General features: G+C 35.4%; 2 protein-coding genes across 4 annotated transcripts; one reads left to right on the forward strand and one right to left on the reverse strand.

Annotated features, from left to right (window-relative positions):
• Positions 1-1,215: 1,215 nt before the first annotated feature.
• LOC106101600 (REST corepressor 1) lies at positions 1,216-6,884 on the reverse strand. 3 transcript variants are annotated; one of them, XM_013280888.1, is made up of 10 exons: positions 6,579-6,884; positions 6,151-6,288; positions 5,863-6,077; positions 5,600-5,788; positions 3,953-4,065; positions 3,451-3,679; positions 2,877-3,030; positions 2,603-2,755; positions 2,121-2,212; positions 1,216-1,590 (listed from the first exon to the last, which is right to left on the reverse strand). In XM_013280888.1, the coding sequence occupies exons 1-10, from the start codon at positions 6,682-6,684 to the stop codon at positions 1,498-1,500; spliced, it is 1,482 nt and encodes a 493-aa protein (XP_013136342.1). In that variant the 5' UTR covers positions 6,685-6,884; the 3' UTR covers positions 1,216-1,497. The 3 variants fall into 3 exon arrangements, with proteins under 3 accessions (XP_013136342.1, XP_013136341.1, XP_013136340.1); XM_013280887.1 differs by having other exon boundaries at positions 6,151-6,303; XM_013280886.1 differs by having other exon boundaries at positions 6,151-6,306.
• Positions 6,885-8,232: 1,348 nt separating this feature from the next.
• LOC106101588 (diphthine--ammonia ligase) lies at positions 8,233-21,167 on the forward strand. Its single transcript, XM_013280870.1, has 14 exons — positions 8,233-8,643; positions 9,273-9,457; positions 10,115-10,188; positions 10,406-10,511; positions 10,931-11,100; positions 11,455-11,966; positions 13,156-13,340; positions 14,378-14,509; positions 15,039-15,200; positions 15,704-15,869; positions 17,890-17,991; positions 18,745-18,938; positions 19,881-20,037; positions 21,027-21,167. Exons 1-13 carry the CDS (start codon positions 8,529-8,531, stop codon positions 20,034-20,036), a joined length of 2,259 nt encoding a protein of 752 aa, XP_013136324.1. The 5' UTR covers positions 8,233-8,528; the 3' UTR covers position 20,037; positions 21,027-21,167.
• The last annotated feature ends 472 nt before the right edge of the window (positions 21,168-21,639 follow it).

Consider the following 21,639-nt stretch of genomic DNA (forward strand, 5'->3'; position numbering starts at 1 on the left):
TTTACTTAAAAAAGAGGGAGATAGAAAATGTTTTGTAGAGATTTTTGACAGAACGATATCGCGCACCTTCCGATTTAATGTGTATTATGTTTTTAAGATTTTTTACTAGAACTTTTTGTGAGAAAAAAAATTAGCTTCCAAATATTTCATAATAATGAACGAAAACAAACAGTTTTGATGTACTAAACATTGTAAAAATATATAAGAAAAATATATATAATCAACTATAGCACAATTAAATACATTTTTGCATTTATAATCTATAATCGAATATAATCCATACACTCGAATTTTTTTAATATAGTTCACATGAACGAATGAACGAAGTAATTCATGAACGAAAAGTTTGAAGTGTTTCGAATTTTAAAGTGCTCTCATAAACATAAAAAAATCTTACTTATCTAACTTAAAAATGTATTTACAAAGGTGAAAACCTTCCGTTTGCGTATACTGACTCATTTCCTTTACAAAACTAGATCTTTTCACATCCTTACTATCACCTGATATTTAACTTTTGCACTTAAGATAGGACAATAACTGGGTAACTCAGAGACGAAAAATATTTAAATACCTTTAAATAGATATCTAAAGAACAAGCTTAACCTTAATTATTTCTGCAATTTTTCTCTTAGTCAGGAGATCGTAAATTATTAATTTGACATATTGGAATAGAGGGAGGGGGGGGGCTACAAATAGGTTATTTTGTGATTATAGTCATACATTTATAAAATAAATAAATGTTTTAAAAAATTCAATTATTTGTACTAGTCAACTTTAAGTATAGTGGAGGGAGGGATTCCAAAGTCGCTAAAATTTCAGTAAGGGACTTCTTGTGAAACCATTATTCGTCTCTGAGTGTATCAGTACTTAAGATAAACATAATTGTAACCTATATTTATAATTTGTTTTGTTGTAATATTTTCATATAATTATTGCTTCAGAGGAAGTGTAAAAATTGGTGTTCCAACTTTAGAATATGTTTTAGTCTTATATTTTATTGGAATGAGCTATGTATTAAATTATACAATGTCAATAATTTTCGTCACAATAGAAAATATGTCAATAAACATTCGTTTTTTTTAAATTTCAATAAATTATGAGAAACATCCATTTTTGCCAACAGTATTTATAAAGAAATTGATACTTTTACATATTACGTATTTCAATTCATACACATACTAAACATTTTAAAAGATCTTAAACTTTAAACACAAGAAATAAATATCAGTACATCCAATTTATTAATTTCGACATAATTAAATATATACAACTTATTATATACCTATATTCACGAAATAAAGGTAAATAGTACAAACTTATATATTCTTACATATGTAAACATGAGATAGATACCTCTACATACGGGTGTGAATGTTTGATTGCGGTCGTTTCAATACAAGCCAGGGTGACTACGCGCTGCGCAGTACCCGTACTCCGCATTTATGGAAGTTCAGAGCCGCCAGCACAGGTATGTATGGATGTATGGATGTGCGGTCATCACTTGGCGGACTTGTGTTTGTGCGGCGCGGTGGGCGGCCCGCCTTGCTCCGCCGACGCGCCGATAGCCACGCCCTCGCTGTCCACCTCCGTCTGAACAACACATTTCATTTATAACTATACCATACTATATCACTATATCAGCTGTTGCTCGCAACTTCGTACGAGTTGGAATTAAAAAAATAATAAAAAAACATAGCCTATGTTACTCGCAGATAAATTACCTTTCTAACGATGTAAGAATTTAAAAATCGGCCAAGTACTTTGCAAATTATTTCGGTACATACAAAAATACTTACCACTTTATAATACTAATTTTCACCCGCGACTTTATCCGTTGAGAAAAACAAAAACCTACGTATTCCTTAGGAATCTGACATATTTCCCGGATTAAACGTATCCCAAATGTTACACCAAATAAATAGATGAAAGTTTGTACACTAAATTGATAAAATGCTCTCGATGAATTATGCCATAGTATAATAGACTAGAAGAATAGGCTACTTCATATACTGCGAAAGGTAGCATAGATATAATATTAGTAAATAGTCTTAGTGAGGACTTACAATGACCTGATGATGTTTATATTAAAGTGAACTCTACAAGTATAAGCAAAATATTACCTTCTCATCTTTTGCATTAGCCTGCGGAGGAGCAGTCCCTTTCCCGCTTGTTTTCTCCGCACCATTATCACCTCCTTCTGTACTTGTTGTACCTACAATTAAACAGTTTCGAGTTAAAAATATTCACAAAAATATAATTAAATAATGCTAAAATAGGAAATATGCATGTATTTTTTTCTTTTTTTAAACGTTTCTACTTGTTATAAGACAACCAGAAAGAAAAAATTACATGAAAAAACAACTATTACATACTAAAACGCGCCCGGAGTGTTGTGACGTCATCAAACAACAACAAAGCATTTGATTGGTTCTCAGAGTTATCAAAAGTTAAAAAGTGATTAAATCCACCAATAACGTGGAGTTTTAGAACTTGGCTGGGGAATTTTAAAAAAGACACTTTTTAAGATTGCAGTTCTTAAATCACATTATATTAAAAAAAAATATTTATAAATACGTTTTTGGCGTATGCAAATTGCCCATACCTTGTTGTATATGATTGGCATTCCCACGATCCGCCTCATGTTCCCGCAGCACCGCGTCCAGGTTGTAACGACGTCGATACGTCACGAAGAAGGTACGAATATGCGCTTCTGTTTTCGTGCCGAGAGTCTCCGCTATTGCTTGGAAATCTTTGCCTGAATAATATATCACTTAATTACTAGACTATACATAAAATATTACATAATCTATTAAAGATAATGTACAGTATTGTTTATAATTTTACTTGCATATTAATTTCTTTGACTTTTTCCTTACCATATTTCCTGACCGCTGTAACTGCCATTAGTAACTCATCATTTGTCCAACGTGCGTTTATCTTTGCTGGAGGCTCCCCGGGTCTTAGTTCCTCCACTCCCGCGTCACCCACTTTACGTTTCATGGCACTTAACTGTTGCTTATTCTGTTGAACCTGTGTAAACATTTACATTGAGGTAAAAGGTTCATATATAAATAGCAAAATATAGCATAACGATCTAAAACAAAAACCATTGCATATCTGGATCATCCAAAATCTACATGGAAAAGGAATGGTCGAAATAAAATAATTGCATTGTCCTACAAGCGAAATTATAATTGCTGAGAAATGTGTGCAGAATACATTCGTTCGTATGACATGATGGTAATAAATTTGTCTATTTACAAATAAAAAAACTCTTTTACCACATTCTCACATTACATCACACAAACATGTGTCCTGAGAACGCGCAACGACCGAATGATAACCAGGCTAAATTACTTTCGTATCGTGTATTCGCAAGCCCGCGGTGTCAACGTAAGGGTGAGAATGTGTCCCAGTACTAAGTAGCGATGGTGGCGTTACATCTCTTACTTGTCTCTTAAGCGATATGATCTCTCTGTCCATCGCTTTGAGCATAGCTTCGCCCTGATTGACAAGTCCGGGTTGCGGCGGGTCGCCGGGCTGCGGGCCGGTCGCCATGGCGACGAGATCGTCATGATTGATGTAAATGCCGCGCGGCAAGCGGTGCTTGTATCGCTGTTGCTTGCCGGGGCCGCGCCGTCCCGACGGACCGCATAGCGGCCGCATCGTCCCCGTGCGTCTGCACAGTACCAACCATACAACTTTCTGTTCTCACCTATCTACTACTTTCATACTAATTTAAAAACAAAACGTCTAATTGTTAATGTATTTGACTGTAAATAGTATATTAAAAAAACCTATGTTTTATTGTAATCGGGGATATTTTATAATATTTACACATACTGTTAGGGATTCGATTAAAAACCGTACTTGGAACGTAAGTGTGGGGTTATAAACATGCAAATGATCAAAAAGGGATACTCGAAATGAAATTGTTGATTACGTTACCGACCTGGCGTGCACGAGGCATGCCTGGCACAACTTCTGGGAATTGTGCTGCGTCGTTTGTGTGCACAGAATGCCGCAGACGGTGCACCACTTGCCCGCACCGCCGCCGCCCTCGCCCTAAACCCCAACAACACTTTACTGTCCGACTTTCACAACACAAACCTACACATAGCCCTACAGGACAAACTCACTGTGAATCCTCACACACTTCGTTTAATAACCCATTGACATAAAAATGATATTCTGCACACATTAACAACAATACATAAACTTTTAATTCAAGGGGGCCGTTAAAGGAAGCATGCGGGAACACTGAAGGTGGGGAGAGGGTGGGGATTTACCGTAACATTATTCAAATATATATTATTTTATTATCATATTAAATGTAATAAAATTCACAGTACTATACTTTTAATCTTTTCGAAGAATTACAAATAATCGATGTATACTGATTTTTCACAGTTTTGGTATACATCTGTTCCATGCTTGACCAGTCTAAAAATATAATTTAAACTATGGAAATTAAAAATTACTGCCAACTTGGTTTTCAGCATGAAATAGATGTGTTCTTTTACACATGATAATGATTTATTTGACAACATTTAAACAGCCATAAATGGAACATAGTTATGATTTCACACATAGTTTGTAGATAATAATGCAGAGCAGTCGACATACAATAAAAAGCACAGAAAGCAGTAAAACAAATTGGAACACAACTAATAGATATAAGATTTATTGTAACAAAAAAAGACTTAAATAATACATTAGTAAAATAAAATTTCATACAACGTAATATAGCTTAAACAATAAATTAACTGTGAATTTATTTCGTTATGAATCTTCAGTGAAATTTAAAAATACAATTTGATGTGATTTACGTGTAGTTTAATTTCTTGACAATGTTTAAAAAGAGGTGCACTTTTTTCGCATTGCAGTGAAAAAGACGAATCCATCTAACACTGAACATGATTAGTAGAAAATTACGTGAATTTGAAGACAGATAACATCAATAATTGCCAAGATATCAACATGGGAAGCCTTGACCCACCTCGCCTTGCTGTCCCGTGCGATGCGAAGATCCCGAAGACTTCCCTCCACGAACAATACCTCGGTGGTTATTCCACTTCTGCCATATCCAATATAAGCCCATAACATTTTAAATTCATAAGTACCAGAAATATATATCTAACTTTGACTCAATCCTAGGCCTAAAACTTGAGTGTCTATCACGAATTTTTACGTGACAGTTACGAGACCGAATTCGTAACGTCATCAACTTTGTATTGGATTAGTGCAGCGCCCCTACCGGCCGTAAAGTACACCAACACATCTCGTACAAAATTTTGATGACGTTACAAATACGTTCTCACAAATGTTAAACAAATATTCGTGATAGACCCTGGAGCCTGCAGATTTTATAATTGTGGATCTACCCAACTGTGTATGTTCATTAGCTTTATTAACTATGTATGTAAAAATTATCTACTCTGCATTTATATTTACTCACTATGTGTTTCATTATTGGACAATCCAGATGCTGCAGAATACTGGAGAAAATTTTTTGTCCACAAAATTATGAATAGCATACTAAAAATTGAACAAAATCATTTCATAGATACATATATGGTATTATTCGTAATGTACATACCTTATCATCATTGTCTGAATCCTTATCAGACACACCCGGCTCAGAGCCCGCTCCCGATTCCCTCTTGCCTGTTCCTGAACCAGTAGCATTACGACCTTCACCAACTACATCCATTAATGATGTGCGAGCTCTTGTTTTCTTCCATGAATAATAATATTTTACCAATGATGCAATGGATTTGTCAGGTAACTGTTGAAAATGATAACCATGTAAGTATAATTGTAATATTCGATGTATAAAATCTGAGTAAAAAGGTAATGCACCATTTGCCTTATTCTATGAAAGCTCTTTCCATGGAACTGAAAAGCTTGTTCGAATAGTACTTTATCTTCGACTGTCCATTCATCTGGGAAAGGTGTGAAGTTAGCTAGATCCATAGAGGCACGACTGAGATCATGTTTATGCCAAAACAACATTCCTAATGCCTGTTCACCATTGTAGCCATACTTTTCTTTTGCTGTAGTTATATATTCATCCACTAAAACATAATATAATTGATTAAAATACAATCTAGAACAACTTGATTACGCCTTTATGTGATTTTTACTTACATTTAATGTCAGATATATCAGATGTTGGTGACCAAACCAGCAAAGCTCTGTCGGATATTTGTTCAGGTTTCCTTTGCTCCACAGGCTCCAGCTCCGGGCAAACAGCCTGATAATCACGACCCACTCTTATCTTCTCAGCTGCAAATGGTACTACTGCTTGGTTTCGTATTACATGATTTGATGATGAGTACGCAGCATGTAGGATGATGGAAAGCATAAAAAATAAAGCATGATATGAATTTGCTACTATTGTAATGACCAATGCTTGAGTACAGCAACAAAAATAATATTTATGGACACTAATGAACAATTTTTATGGATAGATGAAGGGACTAACACCACTTTTTACATGCACAAACCCAATAGAAAAATAAATAATCCAAACACCAATTTATATATCTATGACATCATAGTAAAAAGTCTTTTACCGTTCTCTTCCTCTGAGCTTGAATCAGGGCTTCCATTGCCATTAGGGCTCGGCCCTCTCGATCGCTTCCCGTTCCGAACTTCACTGCTCCTTTCAGCCAACACCATGATTAACTAATTTTACACTCAATGCCACTAACACAACACGAATTGCTTACAACTGACTTGTTTACCTATTTTATGTTATGACTAGAAAACAACAAAACGCAAATAAAACTAAATGCGAAGCTTCGCACTTCAATTCAAACGTGATTCAAACCACCGCATCAATAATTTGACAAACCAGCGACAGGGCGTAATGATACATTACAAGGCGTCTGTACCGCAGGCATTCACTTTGACCTACACATAAATTATTTAATTTGGAGCTAGGAAAAGCGGGATCAAGATTTTAATGATGGCTGAAAAGATTGTTGTACTATTCCGTGTTTCTTATGCTATTACAAGAATTAATTTTAAAATTAAAAACTTTTAAAATATTTAAGATGGGGTTTTTTCTTTGGCAACACCATAATACAGGCGTGCGGAAATGATTTGAAACATATTATTTAAAACCTTATTCTATTATCTAAGAATTTTTTAGGAAATATCGTGCAAAACTTATAAATTTAACCTATTTTATACTACATAATTATTATAATATGAACTTTTCCTTGAAAATAATCCGATTTTTAATAATAAATATTTTTTTAGTTTCGTCCCTCCGATGGATAAAAGATGGCGCTATGAGTATATGGCCGGACAACGGGTTATTAAAATCTCTAATTTCATTCTAATAATGATTTAACTTGGAAGGCTATAGTCATGTAAAATATTCTTTATTAACAATATACAATAATTTTCAGGAAAACAGTGAATTCTATATTTAATAATTTATATAAGCTAATATTATTACACTATACATTTTATTGGCATAAAATGATGACGCATTGGCAAGTTGTATAAGTTGCATTTTCAAAACTGGTTGATATGTGTTTCATTAAGGTGTTTATCATTCATTACCTTGAAAATAGAAATGTCTCGTAATCTCATACCATTTATACATTGCATTGCTTATATATATATATATTTTTATATCCATGGAATACAATTTTGGATACTACATTACGGCAATGGATTTATGCTATTGAATTTACTATAAATGTAATTTACGTGATATTGGTAATATAACTCAAAAATAAATCTTTATAGTATTACACTATACATACTACCTACCCCGTTATAAATTAGGAGTACTATGGATCACGAACAAACCATGTATACTGTATACTCTAATTATTGTAATACTATTACAATTAGATAGCGCTAAATATTCTCGTAGTGCTTTATGATTTTTTAATTATGATGTATTAAGGGTGAATGTTAAATTAATCCATATATTAACGTAATTAGGATTTTGTAGAAAAATTAAGTCGCAATACATAAAAAGTGTCTGTGCACCTGTATTTTCCTTTTTTTTATTATTGGCAAGATTCGTTCTGAAAATCTTTAACCACAATTTTTAAATTAAAATTATCAATTTAACTTAGTGTTAAGGAGTTAATTGAAATCATCATAAGGAATACCCTTAAGTTTTAGTTATTTCCATGAGTTTTTAAAAAAGGAAAATTAGACAAAACAAAAGTTTTTGTCGCAACGCAAAAAGCTAGTTTTCGAACGATGTAAACATTTGACGTTTGATAAACCTTTGCGTGAAGTTTTTCAATATTTTTCTCCTAATTGAAGAATGTTATCAAAATAGATAACGATTATGCGGCAAATTATTTATCTCTCATGCAGGCTGTTGTGTTAATTAGTGCTTGATTTTAAATCTGTCATTACTTTAAGTAACCATGCTGCAGTCGTAGTGGAACGCGTTGTGTATTTTTTTTTAATAAAAATTATTTATAATGTTATGAATGTTATGTAACGGGAATTTAGTGATATATATTCGGTGATATTGAATAAGGAAGATGAGGACGGTGGCGTTAATAAGCGGCGGGAAGGATAGTTGTTACAACATGCTCCAATGCGTCGGTGCCGGGCATACAATCGTAGCACTGGCCAACCTCCAACCACAAAATAAAGGTTACTTTCGTCACGTTAACTAATTTAGACATGTCACTAGTGCGTATTAAATTAACGCTGTGTAAACAAAATTTGTTACTGAAAATATTATCAATGAACATAAATAATATAGTTCTCAATTTTCAAATTGCTCATCTCATTATTTACTTAAATACTTTAATATTTAACTAATTTGTGTATATTTTTTTCTTACATAGTAAAGGAAAAATATCATTTTTTTAAATATCAATTACACTTTCATATTGTGTTTAATCTGTATATTATTGACCCAGAAAATAATTGTGATTGAAATTCACTTAAAATACCCGATTTAATTAAAAAAAAATAGTTTTTGTCTTGTTTCAATGTTAACTTCTTCAAACTTTAACTCCAATTTAATTCAGTAAATTTTAAAATAATACTCTGATGTGATCATTTACAGTAGAAATTTTCTTTTGTTAAACAAGAATCCATATAATATTGATAGGATGGTCTCAATGAAGAGCAAAACAACAATCAAATATTTTGAGTTTAGTATGATATATTTGACCATTAACAATATACAGATGTTTTTATCTTGTTCTTTCCTGTTGTTCTCTCCTGTGTTTTTTCTCTTTTTTATCTCTTGTTAATCAAACCTTTAATTTCAGATGAGTTAGACAGTTACATGTATCAAACTGTTGGCCATCAAGGAATTGATCTGTACGCTGAAGCGATGGGATTGCCATTATATCGGGAAGTTATTTCTGGTGTGGCTGTAGACCAAGGCAGGTATTACAATCCTACAGAGAATGATGAAGTCGAAGATCTCTACCGACTCCTTAAAAGAGTTATGGTATGTATATTTTAGTGTTAAAATCATACTTAAAATAATTATAAAGATTCTTTATTGTACACTCAATTATTGCAAAGATATTGCTCAAGGGCAGATCCAACTTTGGTGCCAGGGGGGGGGGGTCACATAGTCGTAGTCAAATCAAGAGTTTGACAAAATATGCAAATATATTTTGTCAAGCTCTTGACCAACTAGCTCAGGGGGCGGGGGGGTGTAATTCCACCATAACCCCCCCTCCCGGATCCGCCGTTGATATTGCTGCTGGCACTGGCTCCTTAGTTAGATCGAGTTAAAGTGTTTATTCATCCTAATTTGCCTTAATTGCCTGAAAGCACATATTAGGATAACTTTCTATACACTATTTTTTTTAAGGCACAAAGCTCTTTTTTTTACAATATAAAATGACACAGTTTAAACAAAACTTCAAAGAGATAATTGCACTTTACTATATAAATTATATGTGCACTGAGTTTCTTATCTTGTTTGACTTATGTAAACTTTCTCTTTGTGATAGTTGTGATGTGTTACAATGACTTTGAGACTGAGTTCAATGTCATTTTGTATGTTAAAGAAGATTAATCACTGTTTGTGTTATTTTTATTATAATATAAGAGATAACAAACAGTTTGTCATTTACAAATGTTTGTTTTGTTTTAGGATGATTTAGATATAGAGGCAGTCTCTTGTGGAGCTATTTTATCTGACTACCAAAGAGTGAGAGTTGAAAATGTGTAAGTAAATCTTAGATTGGATTATCATAAATAGAATAAAAAATGCTAGAATTTTTATAAAATAATACTGTAGTAATATTATGAAAATGATAGACCAAAACTCTAACATATTTTAATTACTCTGACAATCGCTTTTCTTTACTTTTTCAATTTCATTAAATAGATTAAAATAAATTAGTTTGTAAAATCAATAAATCATGAAAATGTTTATTTTTAGATGTCAAAGGCTTGGTTTAGTGTCTCTCGCGTATTTATGGCGGAGGAACCAGAAGGAACTTCTACAGGAAATGATAGCTAGTGGCGTAGAGGCTATTATCATTAAGGTTCAATGACATTTTATCATTATCATTGCTCTTGTTAACAATGTTACGTGTTACATGGTATTGCAGTTTAGTATGATAGTGAACTTGTAAAGGTTATGGTTGATGCGCCACATTTTATTTATATGGTGGCAATTTTTAGCTGAAATAGAGCAGTGATTGCTTCCCATAGACATTTATAATTGTAGATTACCTATATTTATCAATATAAAGGAGCACAGAGAGGATATTTCCCATCCTTATGTACATATACTATCAAATTCACTTCCCGTTTGAATTTTTTCTTTATAAGGAAAGGGTGAGAAGTGAAAGTGACCTCAAATTAGGTCTTTCCAAACACTCAACAAACCAAATGTAGAATTGCTTCCACTTCAAGGCTTTATCAAATATTTTTATTTACGGTTATATATATTTTGATACAGGTGGCAGCGTTAGGTTTGGATCCTAAGGTACATCTTGGTATGACCTTGAGCGATATTCAGCCACATCTTCTAGTCATGCAGGAGAAGTATGGTCTGAATGTGTGTGGTGAGGGTGGGGAATATGAAACCTTTACGTTGGACTGCCCGTTGTTCAGGAAACGATTGGTTATGTAAGTATTAGAATGTGAAAATGTTTTGAAGAATTTATTTTTATATGCATTTTAAGATGTTACAATTTGTTGTTATAAAGGTCATTGTTGATAATGTGTGCAGTTAAAAAATAACAATTTGTTAATTGCTTCATATTTGATTTAATATATCAGTGATAAGAAAAGGAACAAGATTTGTGACACTATCAATTGCATGTTTGTTGTTTTTTTAATGCAATTATTATCATTAAGATAATATTGACCTGAAGGCTTCAGATAAAATATACTACAAATATAGTAAATTATATAGAATTTTGCTATTTCTTTTTCATTTTAATATGTTGATCCAATCAAGATTTATCTTCCCTTTAACAGAGATGAAAAAGAGTTAGTAATACATTCAGAGGATCCCGTTGCGTCCGTTGGTTATTTAAATTTGAAGTTACATCTAGAGACTAAAGAGAATTCCGGCGAACCGTACCAACTACCTCCAACTATTAAAAACTCATTAGATTTTGTAAACGATTTAAATGATACGGTATTTAGTGATATAAGTGATATAGAACTCAGCGAATCGGAGTTAGAATCTATTGAGAAAATGGAGAAAGGGGGAGAAGAAGAATTAAATCAGTTGCTCAGTTATTCAAGAGAAGGGAAAGATATATCTGCGACTCTAGATGCGGCAGATGACTCTCAGATAGATAGTATGGAGAGTATAGAAGTTGGATATAATTATGACTATTTATGTGATGAGAGTTTGACACATCCAGTTATAGACCATAGAAGTATTTATGGTAACAATCACGGATGGTATTTTATCGGTGGCATAGTCGGCGAGGGTCATGATACGGCGCTCGCTACGGAGGACGCGATGAAGAAACTCATTAGTAGGTAAACTTTTTCGAGTGTTTTTTTATTAACTAAAGTTTTTTTTTTATAGTGAAATAAGCTAGCTACTAGAATTCGCCAAAAATACTGAAGTGACAGTTGGCTATAGATATTTGCTGACTGGATCATACATATCCACCTACCCTTAGAAGAGATGGATGGGAAGGGGATAAGGTTACTATTAGGCCTTTGGGTCGCACAAATTAAACAAAATTAACATCCAGTAAATAAATCTTGCGTAAACAATTTAAAGTCCCCGTTTATTCTAGTATAAAGATGGTTAAAATATTTCGAAATGAAATCCGTAAGATTATCGATAGATCGTGTTTCGATAAGCCAGTTATAATGTTTCGTGTCGATTAAACATAGTGGTCTATTCTAATCTTCAGTAGCAGATATATTGTATTATCGTATCATTTATTACTGTACAAGCGCCCACACATTCGTCACGTAAAAACAACGTGTGGTTTCATATCCATCATTGCATATGGGTTTGGTTATGAATAGTAAATGATATCCTTTATTATACATGATAAAGATACTTATTGGTAAATTAGAAAAAGCTTCGTAATGATGGACTAAAACATTTTTTTCTCATATATTGATTCTTTTGAAATTGATTGAATGTGGATGGCTACAAAGGAAGAGGAAGACCGAAGAAAGTATGGATGGATTGTGTGAAGGAAGATATGCTTAAGAAAGGAGTGGATTCAGATATGACGGCTGATAGAGATGTATGGAAGAGCAGCACATACTGAGCCGACCCTCCATAAGGGATAAGGGCAAGTGGATGATGATATTGATTCTTTTGAAATGTAATCTTGCAGGAGTTAAAATACATAAATCTCCAATAAGTAATTATTATCATCAAATTAACGGCTTCTACATACAATTTAGTAATTGAAAAATACGTGATTTTCAGTTTAATTTTTGCATTACTTTCATAACCCTGAATTGATTAGGTTTAGTCTAATTAATCTTTCGTATATGAAAATGTGATAAGTTTTCTTTTTAAAAGCGCCATCTTCTTTCGGAAGTTGGACGATCATTAGAGCAACTACAATTTCCTCAAAGTCCGTAGTTTCTCTGTAGTTCCTTTGGTGTTGCGGATGTCTATGGGCGTCTTTGATCACCTAGGTGTTCCCGCCGCTCGTTTGCCTCCTTTTCTTATCTGATAAAAATACATAGAATTACTGGAGTCTGAAGATCTGCAGTTGTCCGCGGTGAGTTCAGTGAACATCTACATGCGGGACATGGCGGAGTACGCGGCGCTGAACGCGGTGTACGTGGCCACGTTCCGGCTGCCCAACCCGCCCACACGCGTCTGCATACAGTGCCCGTTGCCTGACGATGTAGGACTTATAATGGATGCGGTGAGTATATGCGATTGTCCAAGATATCCTCCTTTTAGGTTTAGTTAGAAAAACAATATTTCCATTATGTGCGCTAGTCGTGAAGTTGCGGAAACTGTAGCCCCCCTACTACTAATGTGGTCTTTCAGAGTGTGTCTTACATCTATGTCAAATTTGATTCGTTAAGCATTTCTGCAGATATCTTCTAATAACATCTATCCATTAAAATATTCGCATTTTCTTAGAAATAAATAAAATCTACATCTTTGTAGACAGTAATAACCGAGTGTTATCGAATTATTGTTTAATTTAAGTAAGCACCAGTGTTATGAAAAGATACAAATAGTAAACGAAAGTCTGATGGAACTGCTAAGTAAATTTAATTGTTTAACTTCATGATTTGTCTGACGACGGTGGTCCAGACCGACCGTGACACAATAGTTAGCGCCTTAGAATGTTTATGTAAATGTCATTTAAGACTTAATAACCTTGTAAGTGTATAATAAAAACTACGATTAAATCCTTTTTGGTGACAATAAAAAATATAAGCCATATTTAAAGTATACATATCCAAAACGTATGTATTGTAGATGAACAAAGTGTGCCAAGATCGTGAAAAAGATTAATAATTTCTGTACAGTTTTATCCACATTTTTGTACGATTATCATTTTTGTTACTATGAGTACCTTATCTTTTTAAATAATCGTATTATACAACCGCTAACTGCTTTGATTGTTGTAAGATTACAATATTACAAAGCAAAAGTAAACTTCTCATCTTTTTATGGGATTTCAAAGAACATATTAAAAAAAAAAACCATATCCATTTATAACACATATCTTGAAAAATCGCGAAAAAAAAGCGGGGAAGTAAAGAACGCGGGGGTGGGAAGAAGAAAGCATGTAAAAAGGATTTAACCTCACACATACAATAAGTTGCTCTTGTTTTTAATGCACACCGGTAATCTATGAGGTCCTAGTACTTCACGATAAGAAACTTTCTATAGAATCATTCTAATTTACTGAAGACCATTAAAATAGTAGTGTTTAATATGTAGGTAGCGCATAAGGAGGACGTGAACCGGAGCCCGGAGGCGGAGGGCGCGTGCAAGGAGCGCGTCACCATGCACGTGCAGGGCATCTCGCACTGGGCGCCCGCTAACATCGGCCCCTACAGCCAGGCTGTTAAGGTAAACACTACACACCACATCTAGAAGTTAGCAATTTATCTTTGATTTATGTAAGTAAAAACTAATTCTTCATAGCCTCTACTTTTTAGTTTTTAATCCAGGGATCAAATTTAACACATCTAAAGAAAGCAACAGCAAACGAATAATATGTATTATTATTTTGTTTGTATACATGCTGTTGTTTCGTTGTTATAGAAATTTGAACTACTTTTACTACTATTGTAGGGCGATACGATTATCTGAATAGATGGGTATAAGTCTAAATAAATTATAACTTGTTATTGCTGTCCAAAGGTGTTACAAGATACTCTTTGCACTGTAGCTATCCTGTTATGGTTGTTTTAATGTCCTATACTGAACCCGTTTTACATGTTTTCTATACAATAATGTCTAGTAAATTAGTATTTAAAATACTCTCTAATCTACTCAACTTTACTCGGGACTCGGCTAAATTGCCATTAATTATAAAGGATGGTCCGGATATATTTGACTATAGAGTATAGAGTATGAAGCGGTGTGGTGGTGTCAGGTGGGCGAGGTGGTGAGCACCAGCGGGCAGATCGCGCTGGTGCCGGGCTCCATGCGGCTGGCGGGCAGCGGCGCGCGCGGCCAGTGCGCGCTCGCGCTGCGTCACATCGCGCGCGTGCTGCGCGCCGCGCACCCCCGCGCGCACATACGCAGCGTCGTGCAGGTTACACTCAACTACGTGTCTTTTGATGATTTTTTATATACGAGAAGGGGGTAAACAAACAGGAAACACAGAGATGGTAAATGACGCTCATGGACATCCGCAATACCAGAGAACTGATGCATTGCCGGCCTTTATGTTAAAAAATGGAAAGGGTCACAACCTCACAACGGTTTTGGAGGCAACGAAACCGTATTCAACTAGTCGAAAATAATAATATACATTCATATATGGGTACACTGGTAAAGGTAGATTTAGAAAAAAGAAGGATAGATTGCATGAAAGGTGACATTATCAAGAAGGAAGTGATGATTGACGAATGATAGAGTTATGAGGAGGATAAAAACTTATTGCGCAGACCTTACGGGAGTACAATGAAGAGGAGGATGATGATGATGACATTCAAAAAAGAAATATCTAAAGATTGGTTCAAAAGAGATATCTATGTAATTTAACGATAACTTTAACTGGTTTGTAGAATGTTTGATGTTGTGTGTTGTGCGCAGAGCGTGTGCTACGTGACGCAGATGTCGGCGGCGCGCGAGGCGCGGCGGCAGCTGGAGCGGCGCACGGCGGGCGCCATCGTGCAGTGCGCCGTGGTGCCCGCGCTGCCCCGCGGCGCCGCCGTCGAGTGGCACGCCTGGGCGCACACCGACAACAACCGCTTCGACTGTACGTATGCACGCACGCACGCACGCACTGCGTACACACTCACTGCATACATACTAAAAGCGTATAGACGCACTACGTACATAATTACTGCGTACACATGCACTACGTACATTCTTACTGCGTACACATGCACTACGTACATACTCACTGCGTACACACTCACTGCGTACCCACGCACTACGTACACATGCATAACGTACACACTCACTACGTACACACGCACTATGTACACACTCACTGCGTACACACAAACTACGCACACGCTCATTTGTTACACGGATTACGTACACGCGACGCACGCACTGCGTATATACCTTGTACGCATTCAATGCGTACATGCTAGGCACGCACTGTACTTAAACACAACCATATAAGCTAATAAGCCTATAGCCGCTACTAAGTCATTAATAACTAATACAGTGCCTTAGTGAAAATTAGGTATCTACACTATTATATATAACTATTAGAGTGCAACCGTCAACAGTAAAAAAAAAATTAATTGCTATTATACCTAGGTTCATACTAGATAAATGTTTTATGTTTAGTTCATACATTTGTGTGACATCAGGCGCTGTTAGAATCCAAACCACATATACCAGTTTATGCACAACTTTCACTTGACGCGCCCACACCGGTGAAAGTGAATACCTTAAGTTAAATCATTCGCAAGAGAATATTTGATTTAAATTCTCTATATCTGAGTTTGTAAATGTTTCTGTCTAAACTAAAATTTGTTGATAAATTGAAATTCTAGGCACTATGATTCGCAAAACGATAATACATTTATGTAATGTTTCGTCACACAAAGAACAAACACAATAAAACAAGTTTTAAAAAACAAAGAAAACAACGAAAACAACTATAGTGCGTTGGCATTATTATAATCTTAACACGAAATGTTTAAATGTTAAATTGTGATACACTAGCTTACGCCAGCGACTCTATCCGCGTGGTATTTAGAACAAAAGTAACTAGCTAATGTGTTCTTCCAGACTATGCTCTTATATCTATGCCAAATTTAAAAGATTTATTTATAAAGTTACAAAATTTCTTTTAATACAATTGTGGTCGATCGCCTGGTCTGGATCTGCAAATGTCATTGATATGTGTTCAGCAGTTTAGGTTACAAACTGTAACAAACATCCATATAAACTTTCGCATTTATAATATTAGTAATAATGGTGTTTCGAAATTTTTATATGTGTTACCATTATAAAATATGAATATAAATGTTTTAAAAGTGTGTCAAAATTTTAATATTCAAAGAAATGTTTGTCTCGCATTTAGTTATCTTCAAGGTCGTTATTATTAATAGTATTGACATTTATTTGGCTCTAAACAAAACGGCTGCGTCTCGCCGTCTTCATTATTCACATTAATATTCTAAACAATGAACACTAATGTTTAATGAGGAAAATCTATCAAATGTAGACAAGTTAATGTATGACAAACTGTTTTACTGTTTTACGTCGTATGAAATATCACAGTTATTCATAGTTTTAAAATACAATTTCACTATATTATCTGCATAACATGCATACAAGTATTGCCTGTATATATATAAAAAAAAGAACATGGGCTTCGCCAGTCGATGCTTTAGCATATGTCTTGGGGGGGGGGGGGTAGCTACCATAAAAATTGTCTTGTTTTTAGTAGTTTTCACATGTTTTATATCTTTACCCCCTTGTGATGTTAATGGTACACATACATACAAAAGTTTGAACGTACTAGAGGAGAGCGGAAGAGCTCACGTAATTTTGTTAAGTATAAAAAAATAGTTATGATAAAAGTATGAACCAAACGTTGTTTACTTACTTTTAATGACGAGAGCAGTCAATCTTACTATTTCATAAATGCGTAAGTTTTATATGGATTTTTTTTAGAGTTTGTGGAGTTTTATTTGGCATAGATAGAGTCGGAAAGAACACATGACTAAGTTTTATTAAATTCCACGCAGACAAATTCGCGGGCGAAATCAAGTTATTAATAAAAAAGTTATCATAATATTTCTTTTACGCAGACGAGGAGACAGGCTGCAACGTGGGCGAGTACAAGGTGGCGATAACGCGCCGCTGGAACTACGAGAACACGGTCGCCGCCTGCGTCTGCTATGTCGCTACTAGTATGCTTTTTTTTTAAATTGACAGGCTTTTAATTTGACAGTGGTAGAGCTAGTTTTAACAACATCGCAAGAATGGGTCGGTTCACCGCAATACCACGACCACACAAGACAGGCGTCAAGTGAAAGCAATTCTGCGTACAGTCTGATGAGTATGGTCCATTTTCCGTTCTACGCATTTATTATAAGGAAACGATTGGATCGGAATAGGGATTTGAAGGTAGAGATGCATAGGAAGGGTAAATATCTCCTTTATGTGTGTCTCCGGCGATTTAGGGTATACAACGCATCTGCAATTGCGGATGTATATGGGCAGCTAGGTGACCTCTTGCTCGTTTGTTTATCTATACTATTATAATAAAGAATAAACACACACTTCTTTGTTGCCTAAGATGTCAGCAATTACAGCATATTTTCCAAAAACTGTTTTTGTAATAGAAAGCCCTACACTTACGTCACGCTTTAGGCTATATATTTTCACGTCGTTAAACTTAGGGGTAAATATTTTGGATAAAAACTCTAAAGTGGGAAAGAGATCATAAGTTGTTGCCAACATCAAGGAACTAAGGTTGCCATGGTTGACGTCATGTCATTTTGATATTTGTAATTGATAGACAAATGTGAACAATATTTTTTTTTATAATTTTATGCGCAGGAAGCATGGAAACAGGTAGTTTTATATAAGAAAAAAAGTTTTTATCCCTAAACGATGTAAGGAAAGCCGGGTGGTATGAAGGTATAACTTGACTCCCGCAGGCTCGTCTCCGTCGACGTGTGCGGCGTCGTTCCCGAGCGCGGCGGCGTGCGCGGCGCACCGCTCGCTGGCCGCGCGCATGTCGGCGGCGCAGCTGGCCGACGTGCTGGAGTACGCGCTGCGCAAGCTCCTCAACGACTGCCACCCCCGCCAGCCGCAGCCGCTGCCCCTCCTCAAGCTCACCGTGCTCTACCAGGTCGACTGAACACCTCGCAGCTACCTCTAGCTCACCGGAATGGCGAATTAACCGTGCATAAGCAGAAATACACTTGCATTTTCTACCTTTAATAAATGGAGATGCACATAAAGAAGTATATCCCCGTCCTGTGCGTCTCCTTCGCCGTCAAATTCATTTTCCCTTTCCATCCATTTTTTAAAAAGAACAGTGGAAAGGGAAAGGGAGTAAAATTAGGCTTCCGGCATCACATTCAGACTATGAGAAATTGTCACTCACATTATCTTCACGCATGTCTTCTGGATGGCCATGGTATTGCGGTGGACGTGCCGGCCTTGCTAATGTAAAATAGGCTGTTTTTTTATTATTCTATAACTAAGCTTTCGCCCGCGTCTTCATCCGCATGGAATTGAAAAAAACGAAAGCCTATGTGTTCTTTCAGACTATCATTTACATCTATATCAAATTTCATCGAAATCCATTCAGCCGTTTAGGCTACAAACTCTAACAAACATTCATCCATCTAAACTGTCACATTTATTATAATAGCACTAGCTGTTCCCGTGCGTCTTCATCCGCATGAAATTATAAAAAAAAATATTTTATTGTTACATTTGTCAAAGTATTAATAGCAAATGTCAAAATGACATGACATGATGACAACTTTGCTTTCTTGATGTTGGCAACAACTTATGGTCTCCTTCCCACATTAGGGTTTTTATCCAAAAATTTAACCCCCCAGTTTAATGACGTTAAAATAAATAGCCTAAAGCGTGATGCAAGTGTACTGTTTTTTATAAAAAAAGAAGTATTCAAAAATATGGTAATTGCTGACATCTTAGGCAACAAAGAAGCGTGTGTTTACGCTTTATTATAATAGTATAGGTGATAATTTGATGCGTGCGAAGTGGCGAAGTGGCGAAGTGGCGAAGTGGCGAAGTGGCGAGCAGTAGTGATGTGCAGGTGTGGAGCGCGCCGGCGCCGAGCGCGGTGGTGCGCGGCGCGCGGGCGGCGGCGGCGCGCGCGGGCGCCCGCGTGGCGCTGACGGTGGCGCCGGTGGCGGCGCTGCACAACGCCTTCACCTTCCTCTCCATCAGCGGACTGCGCATCGACGAGTGACGTACGTACTACTAACTCCTCTCCTTTTGAGGGAATATCCTCAGACGATCTGATGATGGATGAGATCGTACCACAGAACACGGGTCCGATTTATTATTCGATCGTCCGATTTATCGTTAGCGACGGGGTGAACTTTATTAGGCTACGTGAGTGCACATCGTTGGCGTCGGCGAAGATAGACTGGAGTGGGGCGACAGTGAACATATTCATGTCCATGTCGTCATACTCGTTAGAGAACTTGTCAAAAATGAATAGACAATGTAACTTGTAGGAAGTCAAAGTGCATGCGGTCAGAACGTATGACAAAGTAACATTCGATTATCATCATCGCTGGTCGAAAAGTCAAAAATGTATGAAACTGACATTTTATACGTCACGTGCTTGTCACCTGAACGTTTTGACACATTTTGTCGATTCTACTAGCTATAGCGCTAATCGAAAATCACTTTGTCTAGGGGACCAATTGTACTTAATAGGCAAAATAAAATAACTTTCGATGTAGCTAGTAAAATCGATGAATTATGTCAAAATGTGTTGTATAGGAATAAATGTTTTTGGTTCGACATCTTTGAGATGCGCTTCCGAACTGCGTAACTTGAGTTTTACTCCGTTGAAGTATAGGTCAACTTAACATTAATAAATAATTATGTAATAATAAAATATATGGAAACTCCAGAAACCCAGATTCATGGAATGTTTTTGTCGAGAATTTTTGACTTTTCGATTAGTGGCGATTACCGAGTATTACTTTGTCTAGGTTAATTCGAATCGTTCACAACTTCATGTCATATTTGTTTTCTTTTAATTTAATACATCTTCGAGGTCAAAGGCCTGGCTTCGTGTGAGAAAGCAATTTCGGAAAGCGATTGAGAAGTAATAGTAATTTGTTAGGAGTGTGGATAGTTATACTGTAAAAATAAATAAAATTTTCATTCTTCACAGTATTTCTTTTAAAATACAGATAACTAATTAATGTTTTTTGTTCTCCAGGTACCCCAAAAGATGTAACAACGCTTTACGCCAGTTTTTAAAGTATATGTGCTGAATATTTTCAGTGTTTATGAAATTTTGTTAATTATGCTACCAAGTTTACCGTATTTAAGTCAAATTATATAAATTATTTTTATTGCATAATCGACTTTCATTTCCTATATAACATAAACCCGAATTAAAAATGAACAAAGAAAGAAAAAAAACAAAAAATAAATTAAATTTACTTTATTTTTTTTTACAAAATTGACCGAACAGTGCGAGATTTCTAGAACGTTTACACTTGCATTAAGTAGACATAAAGTTATCATTATATATCTTACACGTAAGTCTTAATTCACCTGTCGCAAGCAACGCGAATCATTTGTGAGACACACAATTAAATTCATCATTATATAAAAAAATTAAACATGATTTGAATTTCTCTAACAGCGGGGACATTTTACCTTAGAAATTGTCACTAAGTAAATTATTTACGATTAATATTAACGAAAGCAAATATAAAAACTAAACAATGATATAAGTATGTATTAGTTGATTTCACCGATCCTGCGTTTCAAATCTAATACAATATACAACGCATACTAACTGAACAATAGCGCAGTTGACGTCA

The sequence above is a fragment of the Papilio polytes genome, unplaced genomic scaffold (assembly GCF_000836215.1).
Source record: "Papilio polytes unplaced genomic scaffold, Ppol_1.0 DF823980.1, whole genome shotgun sequence".
NCBI classification, from domain to species: domain Eukaryota; kingdom Metazoa; phylum Arthropoda; class Insecta; order Lepidoptera; family Papilionidae; genus Papilio; species Papilio polytes.

Excerpts from the sequence above, each read along its gene's own strand:
- LOC106101600 (XM_013280886.1), bottom strand. The coding sequence starts at position 6,684 with ATGGTGTTGGCTGAAAGGAGCAGTGAAGTTCGGAACGGGAAGCGATCG. Across the intron at positions 3,680-3,952 it reads GCATGCCTCGTGCACGCCAG|ACGCACGGGGACGATGCGGC; the intron begins GTCGGTAACGTA and ends GGTACTGTGCAG. Across the intron at positions 2,213-2,602 it reads TGCCAATCATATACAACAAG|GTACAACAAGTACAGAAGGA; the intron begins GTATGGGCAATT and ends GTTTAATTGTAG.
- LOC106101588 (XM_013280870.1), top strand. The coding sequence starts at position 8,529 with ATGAGGACGGTGGCGTTAATAAGCGGCGGGAAGGATAGTTGTTACAAC. Across the intron at positions 10,189-10,405 it reads AGAGTGAGAGTTGAAAATGT|ATGTCAAAGGCTTGGTTTAG; the intron begins GTAAGTAAATCT and ends GTTTATTTTTAG. Across the intron at positions 18,939-19,880 it reads AGCTCACCGTGCTCTACCAG|GTGTGGAGCGCGCCGGCGCC; the intron begins GTCGACTGAACA and ends AGTGATGTGCAG.